This window comes from Vombatus ursinus, unplaced genomic scaffold, assembly GCF_900497805.2.
Source record: "Vombatus ursinus unplaced genomic scaffold, bare-nosed wombat genome assembly UNPS02014945.1, whole genome shotgun sequence".
NCBI classification, from domain to species: Eukaryota; Metazoa; Chordata; class Mammalia; order Diprotodontia; family Vombatidae; genus Vombatus; species Vombatus ursinus.
The window spans coordinates 6,754,967-6,765,886 of record NW_020954723.1 but is presented as its reverse complement, the minus strand read 5'-3'; the positions used below and the strand labels follow the sequence as shown (position 1 = coordinate 6,765,886).

The following is a 10,920-nucleotide window of genomic DNA, read 5'->3' as shown; positions in this document are numbered from 1 at the left end:
AGAGAGAGAGAGAGAGAGAGAGAGAGAGAGAGAGAGAGAGAGAGAGTGTGTGTGTGTGTGTGTGTGTGTGTGTGTGTGTGTATTTGCAGAAACTTAGATCTGTCTTTAACCCTTTATAATCCCTATGGAATGTGAGAAAGCTATGAGTAGATGAGAAGCATAGTGTGGTAGCAAGAATGCTGGATATGAAAACAGAGGGTCTGAGTTTATTAAATCTTGGTTTTTCCACTTCATATCTGTGACCTTGGGAAAGTCACAGCCTCTCTGGGCCTCAGTTTCCTCAGCTGTAAAATGAAAGGGTTGGAGTAGGTGACCTCTAAGCTCTTTTCTAGCTCAGAATTGATGATACCTGCTTTTTTAACTTTTTGGCCGGTCTCTGGAGCCGGATCCTTTAGCCTCTGAATCTCCTCAGAGTCCTTTAGGAGAAGTCTCATTAATAAATAAGGTTTAGATCAGCTGGAGGCTTTATGTACTCATAATCAGATAATCTCTCCCAAAATCTTAAGGAAAAGATAGGACGGAATAATGACAGTTCATTGTTCTGATTTCCTTTCAGAGCGTGAAAGGAGAAACATGATGGAAAGCGTGAATTTAGAAAATGAAAGCATCTAATGTTTAAATGCTTAGATAGCCTTTTAAATAATGAGGAAACAACATCAGCCAAAAGGACAAGCTTGTGCCGTAAGGGACAGGCTTAACAAAGGCTAAGTAGAGTTTGAGACCAACCTAAAAACAGCAACTTGGTCACTGATGTCAGTTGGGAATGTCTCCCACTGCATCTGGGGCCATCTCCATTCATCCTGATCTATATCTTGCCACTGGATCCAGATGGCTGTGGAGGAGAGGTTGAGGCTGGTGACTTTACACAGCCCTCCCTCATTTAAATCTAATTCACTTGAAAGTCAATGACATCACCTTCGTGATGTCATGGTCCTCTTCGACAACGAAGGACAATCAATAACAACAACAACAACAACAACAACAACAACAACAACAACAACCTGTTTATACATACTGAGGCAGAAAATACATCCTGAGCTTGCTCCTCAGCCACCAACCCTACCAGTGTTAGAAAACAGCAGGAAACGTTGACCGACAGAGAAGTGCATTTTTTGGTATCTAAAACGTAGAAAGTATTTCTTTCACCAAAAGAGTTTCAAGGTTGGCTCCCTTAAAAAATTCTTTTCATTTTAGCAAAGGATATTTTCAAAGAAATAAATGCCTTTGTTTAGTGGTGAAGATAAAAAAAAAAGCATTGATTTGGGTGAATCCCTGTGTATCCAGTTGGTTATATGGACTAACCTGACCTGGCTGAGTGAAAACTGTTTCTGGGTGACTTTACTTAGCCACTTTTTGGTTCTTGTGGCCCGTGAATATACAGTGTGGGACAGGCAGCTTTTCTCGAATACCATCTACCATATACCACACTTGTTTTGTGTAGATACTATTCTAAGGATATCTCTAGCCTGGGATGCTTGCTCTAGTAATCTACTATCATTTTATAAAAGTAACTTATGTATAGAAGTTGCTTACTCGTTCTCCCTATTGTCTTGGTAGGATTAAATGCAGTACTTTTTATGTTTGAATAGAATTTGTCATCTTCCCATGTTTGCTATTAGGCTGGGAATGTACCGTGAAGCAGAAAAACAGTTCAAGTCAGCCCTGAAGCAGCAAGAGATGGTGGATACGTTCCTCTACTTGGCAAAAGTGGGTAAACAGCCCCAATTCATTCAAATGAAATCTATCATCTGAGAATAACTGAATTCTGGCTTCTACAAAGGAGAGATTTGCCAGCTTTTTAAGGAAGGCATCACAAGTTCAGAGCTGATCTTTTTTTTTTTCCTTCTTCTTAAGAAAAAAAACATAATGAATATGTATTTAAAGAGACTCAATTCCAAAAATGAATATAATTAACCATTGTACACACAGGTTTGAAGGTGTGGCCTGAGGGGAATCAGAGAAGGTCAGCCACCTCGGCTCTGTCTCCCACGAGGCTCCCTTCTTTGCTGTTAAGTCTAGTGAGGTCTGTTTGCAGGCTTCTCATGTCCTGTAACTGCTTCCTGCAACTGCAGGAGATGGGGCTTTTGGGGTGTTCAGGATCGAAGCAGAGTTAATTCCGGGCTTTTCTGAGGCTTAAAAACGTTGGCTAAAGTAAAGCGGATCATCTCGTTTTGCTAAACTTTGAACAGCTTTTTTTTTTTTAATGTAGAATATATTATAGTTGAAAAGGAAATGGTGTAAAAGAATGGTTTGTTCTTTAAAATGGCACCATACAAAAAATAAATGAAATAAAATTTCCATTGTGTAGTATATACCAGAAAAGCTAGCCATGGCATAAAGGATAGTAAGATATTGGAGCCAGGCAGACCTGGGTTCAAGTCCCTCCTCTGACACATACTGACTGCGTGAGCCTGGGCAAATCACTTTTCTCTCAGTGTGAGGACCTAGGTTCATATTCCAGCTCTAATACCGTAACTTTGGGCAAATTCTTTTACCTTTCTCTAGGCCTCAGTTTCCTTATGTAAAATGGAATGATCTTTAAATTTCTGAACTTCTGAAGCCCTCCTTGTAAGACATGAAAAGATTGCGTAGTAGTATAGCAGCAGAAGGGATACCCATAGCAATGAAATCAGTTGTTTGAAAAATGATGTTTTAAGCATAGAAGTTACAAAGTGAAAACTGTAATTTTAAATTTATGTGCTACAAATTATATTCTTCATTTTAGAAGTTCTTTTATAAGTATGTGAAAGTTGTTGATTTAAAGCATAGAAGAATTAAGAGATTTTGTACTTGGAATTTATTATGTGGAAATGTAGGGGTTAAACTGCAGATATAATAAAGGTATCACTGTGTGTTTCTGAGAATTTTTCACTCATACTCTAGAATCCTACTTTTTATTAGCAACAACATGTAGAAGAATAAATATGTTTTGTGATGTAATAAAATGTATCTTGATTTTTTTTTAGGTTTATACCTCCTTGGATCAGCCTGTCACAGCTTTAAATCTTTTCAAACAAGGCTTAGATAAATTTCCAGGAGAAGTGACCCTTCTTTGTGGAATTGCTAGGATATATGAGGTACAGATTCTTGAAAAAGTTGTTTTATAATAAAAGGTGCCTACATAAATATTGCCCTCATAGCTCCTAAAGTCTCCTAGCAGTGGGGGAGGCTATGAAGGTGAGGGAAGGGTTTGATGGGACAGGGGAGGGGGAGGATAACATACTTTTACAGAGTTTCAAGAGACCTGGAATTTAGCTCTGCTCCCTCCTGAGGTGGGGCAGAATGCTTTTGTGTGTTTATTTAGTCAAGATAATTTTTACCCCTCTGCTAAAGCTCTGTTCAATCAGGAGGCATTTATTATGGTTCCTACTTCATGTCATGTACTGTGATAGAGATCCAGAGGCAGAAATGAAATTAAATAGGCCCTACTCTCAAGGAGTTTGAATTCTATCAGGTGAGACAACATGTCCATACATAAGTGTGTATCAAATACATACAAGGTAGTGTAGGGAGGGCACTAGCAGTGGGGGGAACCAGAAAAGGCTTCAGACCAGAAAGTCATGCTTGAGCTACGTTTTGAAGAAAATAAGGGATCCTGTGAGGCATAGGGGAGGAAGGAGTGAATTCTAGGTGTAGGGGAACAACCCCTGGGACTAGAGATGGAAGCACTGCGTGAAGAAAAGCTTGCTTCTCTATGGGGTGAAGATGGCGGCCCTGGGTTCTCAGAGGTTATCGCTACAGAGCACAAGTGTTGACTGTTTTTACCAAACTGTGGTATTTCTGCTTTTGTCACCAGCTGTCCTCCAGTTAAAATGTTGAAGCCATCTTTGACTCTAACCCTCATTCTCACCCGCCATATCCAGTACACAGTTCCTCTTGGTTCTACTTCCACAATATCTCTCGCATCTCTTTACTTCCTTTCCATTTCCACTGCCACCATCCTAACTTTTTGCTTCTCACACAAACTACTGCAAAGCTTCCTAATCAGATTCCTTACATCTATTCTTGAATTCATACCATCTAATAAAACAGCCAAATTAATCTTGCTAATATATAGCGTCTGATCTGCTGCTTCAAAATTTTTTTTCTTTTCTTTTCTGTATTTTTTGCTCCAAATCTCAATGGTTTTCTCCAGCCTCCTAAAATAAAAGGCCAATTCTTTAACCTGTCATTCAAGACCTTCTAAAATGTGACTCCAGCCTGCCTTTCCATTATTATCTCATATTGTTGCCTTTTATATGTTTTATATTATGACCAAACAGAATTGATCACTCTTCCTCGATTTTCCCCGTCCCTGTTTTTGCTTATCCTCTTCCCTCGAAATACGTTCCTCCTGTCATCCCCACCTATTGAAATTCTACTCACCATTCAAAGCTTAGTACAAGTGCCTTGGAATTCTCCTCTGTGGTTCTTCATCAGAATTCACATAACCCATTGTTTATCTCTCTCAGATCTTTACCATGATTTAGGTATTTGTATACATGTCTTATGTCACCTATTCTCACCTATCTGTAACTAACCTCTTAACGGTAGGGACTGTGTCTTAATTATCTATATATTTCTCTCAGCACCTAACACAGTACCTTTCACCTAGCAGGTACTCATTTAATGCTTATTGAGTTTATTATAGATGTTCCATTTTAAGAAGGGCTGAAAAGGAAAGTCCAATTGTTCTTTGAGGTAAAGAAACAGCATTTCAGTTTGCCCGAACTAGTAGTATTTTGTTTTTGTTTTTGTTTTTTCACTAGCAAAAACAGATTTTTTCACGTAGCTATGTGTTGCAGTAGAGAGAGCACTAGACCCGGAGTCAGGAAGACTAGAATTCGCATCCTACCTCAGATACTTAATAGCTGTGTGATCCTGGGCAAGTCACTTAACCTCTGTCCCTATTTTCTCATCTGTCAAATTTAATAATAGCACCTACCTCCCAGGGTTGTATTGAAGGTAAAATGAGATAACATATGTGAAATCCTATGTAAACCTTAAAGTTCCATAGATAGTTGTTCAGTTGTGTCTGACTCTTCGTGACCCCATGGACCATAGCACACCAGGCCCTTCTACCCTCCACTATCTCTTGAAGTCTATCCAAGTTCATGTTCATTGTCTCCATGACACTACCTATCCATCTCATCCTCTGTTGTCCCCTTTTTTTTGCCTTTAGTCTTTCCCAACGTCAGGGTGTTTACCAATGAGTCCTGTCTTCTCATTATGTGGCCAGAGTATCTAAATTTCAGCTTTGGTATTTGACCTTCCAGTGAATGGCCTGAATTAAGCTCCATTGTTGTTAAATGCTAGCTATTTTTACACCAAAATGATTATATTTATGGTCAACTATTTTTATATTTGAATCCATTGTTGAAAAAATTAATGTAGCCAAAATGAGATTTAGATTAGCAATCTTGTTTTAAATCCTTTGAAAGGGTTAGGTACAGTTCTTTAAAAAAATAGTCTGACATAAAATTTTCATAATCAGAGAACAAATGAACCAGAATTTATTGAATATCTACTGTGAATCTGATCTATGACCCCAACCTTTTCCGTGATCTTAAACTGGAGTCTGCCTCAGGACCTGAAAGAATACTAATTAAGTAGCATCTATTTTTTAAAAATTGACAGAGATTAATATATCACAATGATTACAATATAAAACCAGCCCTTTAATCTTTAGGCTGCATGTTCAGTGCATCTAGGGTCCTCATAATGGTCCCTCTTGACTGCCAATCACTAGCTGCATAAACCTGGGCAAGTCCCTTAACTTCTCTAGACTTGAGTTCCCCATCTGTCTAATGGAGTTGGAATACATGACCTCTGAGGTCCTTTCCAAATCTAAATCTGTAATTCTGTGCCAGGAAACATAGTAAGTACTTAAGAAATATTGATTGATTGATTGAATAAATGCAAGACTGGATAGATAGGATTCCAGTAAGCGAAGAAAAAAGCCAAGCACATTCAATGAAGGAGAAGGTAGCAGAGCATAGGGATGGAATTGGAATGTACCTGGTTCACTCAGGGACAATGAACAAAGTGATTGAATGTGACGATTCTCCTGACTTTTAGCTCTATACCACAAAATGAGGTTTCTGATATAGTCCTTTCCTCATTATGGAATAACAGACTTAGAATTCATTAGTAAAGTTTGTTACTTGGAGGTTACCACTTATTTTGCCTTTGGAGACTTTTGTTCTGCATCACAGCGTGTTTTTTCCTCTGGAGGCATTAATGTTTGTTCATCATAATCATGTAATCATTTTTTTAAATTTATCTTTCCATTGTTTTTTGTTTACCTGTTTTAAAATGAAATTTTAGTATTTCATATTGTTTATTGCTCCTTTTATATGCCAGTTAGTGTTGGGAATGATTTATTTAGTTAAATGCCTTCTGTTGTGGTTACTGTTTTCCTTGTAGCAAGTAACTTCCATTGCTCAAACTGGCCTTCTGTTGTGTTGTTTGTTTTTTTTTTTAATCAAAAGGGGTTTAAGTCAGAAGTGTTCTTCAACTTTTTTTGTAGCTTGCTTTCCATTTACATAGTATTTTCTATGATTTAAAATGGAATTATAATTTATTAAATGGCTCAAAAATGACCTTTGTGAAATCATTTAGGTGATATTAATTTTAGTTTTCTTAAGTTAATGAACTTGAGGGAAAAATTAAATCTGTACACAAAATATTTCACATAACTAGCATTTTAACTATATTTAAGTATATTAAAATGAGTTATTGAAATTAATTTTATGTGATTACTGTGAAAAATACGTGGGTAGTCCCAATCTTATAAAAATGAATATTTTAGACTCTTAGACTTATAAAGTAGTAAAATTTATTTTTACGAAGTTGAAAGCTTTTTTTTTTAGCCAGTTTTCAGGCTGACGTATACCACATGTTAGATGGTGTCTGCTAACAGCAAAGTGTGACATTGCAGCTTTGCCCTACTAAATATAAATATACAGCTAGATGGAGGAGATCAGAGCTAAATTCAGAAAGCTATGAGTATAGAGTCAAAAGATTCCTACCTAGCCTTGGGAAAAATTCCCAATATTATGGAAAGGGTGCTGTAGGAGGAGGGAATAGTTTAAGAAACTAGAATTTCTCCTTCTGAGTTTTAAGGTGAACCTTTATAAGTGAACCTTAAAGGGTGTGTTGGCTTTAAATAGAAATGTGAAAAATAATTGGTTTCATAAGGATGTTATAAGAATTTACTCTGTCTTCAAATTACTTATACCATTTTACCTGGACTACTTATATATACTTAGACAGTTATTTTTATGCTTGTCCTCCTGCTTTCTGGGAGTCATCTCCACAGAAGTGATAGTTGAACTCATGGGAGCTGATGATATCAATGAGAGAGATTGTAGAAAGAGAGTGTACACCTGCCTGTGGAGGGGAGAGTAAGGCAAGGATGAAGATCCAGCAAAGGACAGTGAGAAGGAGTGGCCAGACGAATAGGGGGAGAACCTGGAGACAACAGCGTCAGAAAGATAGAGGAGAAAATGTTTAGGAGAAGCAGGTGGTCAACAGTGTTTGGAGCTAAAATGTTACATCAGTGAAAAGTTTTCAATTTTAAGAGAGCAGTAATATCTATATCAGTTTCTGCTTCTGCCACATACTTGCTTTGATCATTGGCAAATTGCTCCAGGAAGCTCTCAAAAATTATAAATTGCACAACAGTTGGCAGTCCAAAATAGTGGAGTTTCCTCTTCAGGAGCTCGCTACTCTGATGAAATCACAGATGCGTGTGTGCGAATGTGCGTGTGTGTGTGTGTGTGTGTGTGTGTGTGTGTGTGTGTGTGAGAGAGAGAGAGAGAGAGAAACCAGGTAAAAATAAATGTAGTGTCACATTGTTGATTTTTGTTTTGATGGAGAATAGGCAATGAATAATATCTCGTCAGCTGCTGAATACTACAAAGATGTTTTAAAGCAGGATAATACACATGTGGAAGCTATTGCATGCATCGGAAGCAACCATTTTTATTCCGACCAACCTGAAATAGCTCTACGATTTTACAGGTTTGTTTTATATTAGATTTGACCAAAATATTTCCCTAATAGGACATGTATCAGTGAAAGTAAATCTTTTCTTTTCCTTTAGACCTCTTGCCCAATTCTTCTTGAGACCCATGGTGTGCAGTTGCCAGATGGCCTTAGCTTTTGGTGCTAGAACACAGAAAAACTAACTGAATGACAGAGACAAAACTTATGATCTGGTCTCCCTAATCACCGTGATCTAATGACCTGAACTAGCCAGTTATAGACATTAAAAAGAAAACAAATAACAGAAAAAAAGACAACACAGGTCAAAATTTAGAGGCACATTTTGGATCTGACCCATGTGTCAGATGGATCCCAACTTCTAACTCAGAAGAATCTTGGGGTCCTTTCTCCAATACTACCTTTGATAGCTTGTGTCCCCAGCTAGCATCTCTCTTAGGAATATACAAAACTGGTTGGAGTTTCTCAAAAGGCCCTCTGCTCCCTTATAAGCATTCAGTTTATCAGAGTCATTAAATATAGAACAAATATATCTAAGACAGGAATGGAGAAAGGATTTGCATACAAGCCCCTTGAAAAGCCATTTAGAGAGCCCCTTGAAGTGATCACTATCCTGATCTAGAATCAAATCAAGTCAATAAGCATTTATTAAGTACCTACTATGAACTATGTACCATGCTAAGGGCATTGGGTTTGGAGATTCAGCTGACAGTCCCTGAAAACTCATAGCACCAGTTAGTGAGGCCCCTACATCTCCAGCAGAATCACAGGTCCTGAGATTGGTGCAGCTTCCCACCGGTGCCATTCCTCTGACTCTTGGGTCAGTGTTGCTCTAGCAATCAGGCCCAGCTCCCTCACTCCAGTCTGTGCCTGCTCTCATGCCCACATTCCCTAGGCCCAGCTTTGGCAGTCTGGTCAACCCTCCCTCTCTGCAGCCTCCGGTTTATTTTCCTAACTCAGCAGCTCTTATTTAGCTCTTCCTGTGCCTGAGTAGTAGCATCCCCTGTGTACATGTGCCCTTAAAGTTCCATCTATCCCATTCAAGGGCAGGAAAGGAAGCTGCCTCAGTACCAGTTGCATGAACATAGTCCCAGAAGAATCAATAAAGGGGAGTTGAAATATCCTATCATATACCAAAACTGAACTGTAGAAAGTTAACATTCATTGACTGTATTTGGCTGTAAAGAATATTTAATTTTTTAATATTTTTATTTTGGTAATGTAAGAAAAAAAGCAACTAGAGAAAGGGATATATGTGTGTGTTTATATATATATATATATATATATATATATATATATATATTTATTTATTTTCCTGATTTGACTGTTAGATACATATTTCCCATGAATAACGAATGTAATTACAAAGAATAAGCTTTTTGTGTGTGTTTTGCATATATGTGTGTGTGTTTTAATTTAGTATAATCATACTTCCTTTACATTCTTTGGAAGGAAGGATAATCATATAATGTAGTCATTTTTAATTTTTTAAGTCTTAAATTTTAATGTTGGATTAAAAACAAACTATGACTTTACCTTCTAAGATTTTTGTCTCTTCACACAGGCGACTATTGCAGATGGGTGTTTATAATTGCCAACTTTTTAACAATCTGGGCCTCTGTTGCTTCTATGCCCAGCAGTATGATATGACTCTGACCTCATTTGAACGTGCCCTTTCTTTGTCTGAAAACGAGGAGGAGGCAGCTGATGTCTGGTATAACTTGGGACATATAGCTGTGGTATGTGTTTCAGATGAGACCATTTTACCATAAAATGCTGGGCTGTACATATTCCCCAACTGTTATAAAACCCAGGGTATTTGTGTTTCTGGCAGGAAGATTAGAGGTTCCTAACTGTCATGACAGTTCAATTCAGCAAATCCTTCTTGAGAACCTATATGATGTACCAAAAAACTCTGCCAGACACTGAAGGGGATACAAAAATTAGTAAAGACTAGGTCCCTGCCTTTTTAGGAACTTACGTCTAATACAATCAATAAGACACATGCACACGAAGCAAAATATGATAAATTGCATGAGTTATAAACAGTGTGCTGTGGGAGTCCGGAAGAAGGAATGATCTATTTGGAGTAGGATGGATCTAGGAACATTGAGCTTAGAGTTAGAGGGGATCTTAGAAATCATCTTTATTTTACATATGAGGAAACTGAGAGCCCAAAGGACAGACAGATAGTAAATAGTAGAGCCAGGATTTGAACCCAGATCTTCCAGCTCTCTATCCACTACAAATTTAAAAGTTCCTGTGGGACTACTGAAATGTGATTGTTGTTATTTTTTTTTCTAAGTCTTTTATGAGAAAGGAAGAGAAAACGACAGTAGGAGAAAAGCTCTATTTTTACTGAAGAAAAATAAGATATTTTATTTTATAGGGAATAGGAGATTTGAGTTTGGCCTATCAGTGTTTCAGGTTGGCTCTAGTCAACAATAACAACCACGCAGAAGCTTACAACAACTTGGCTGTGCTGGAGATGCGAAAGGGACATGTCGAACAGGTTGGTAGATTTACAAAGAAGGCAAATTGTGTCATCTTTAAAATGACTTAATGTACTTTTTTTTAAAAAAGTTAAAATATGCAAGTATCACTGTATGTTAGTAACAGAAATGGCATAAGAGTCTGATAAGTGTCATGACGATATCCACGAATCACTTGAACTCTAAGAAAAATGTTTATCAGGCTTAATGCAACACTTGGCAGCATTTACTGTGGGAACATTTAAATCAGACTCCATTGTTCATCTGTACTTTGTGTACCAGCATCTTTTCAACTGTTTGGTTTTAGTTTATTTTTTCCTTAAGTGAAAGTAAAGCTTCATTATTATTTTGTTAAGGAACATATGTTGCTTGAATTTCTTTTATTGTGAAGCACAATTATTATAATGTCCACTAAATTTTATGAAAAATTAATTGTTAAATA

At 37.4% G+C, this 10,920-nt stretch overlaps 1 protein-coding gene across 1 annotated transcript in view; it reads left to right on the top strand.

Moving 5' to 3' along the window:
* The window catches only part of TTC8 (tetratricopeptide repeat domain 8), a 46,428-nt gene that overhangs the window by 28,294 nt on the left and 7,214 nt on the right, over positions 1 to 10,920 (top strand). Inside the window, exons 8-12 of the mRNA XM_027844822.1 lie at positions 1,620 to 1,707; positions 2,967 to 3,077; positions 7,865 to 8,004; positions 9,551 to 9,725; positions 10,376 to 10,498. Coding sequence (XP_027700623.1) covers positions 1,620 to 1,707; positions 2,967 to 3,077; positions 7,865 to 8,004; positions 9,551 to 9,725; positions 10,376 to 10,498 — 637 coding nt within the window. The remainder of the gene's footprint in view (positions 1 to 1,619; positions 1,708 to 2,966; positions 3,078 to 7,864; positions 8,005 to 9,550; positions 9,726 to 10,375; positions 10,499 to 10,920) is intronic.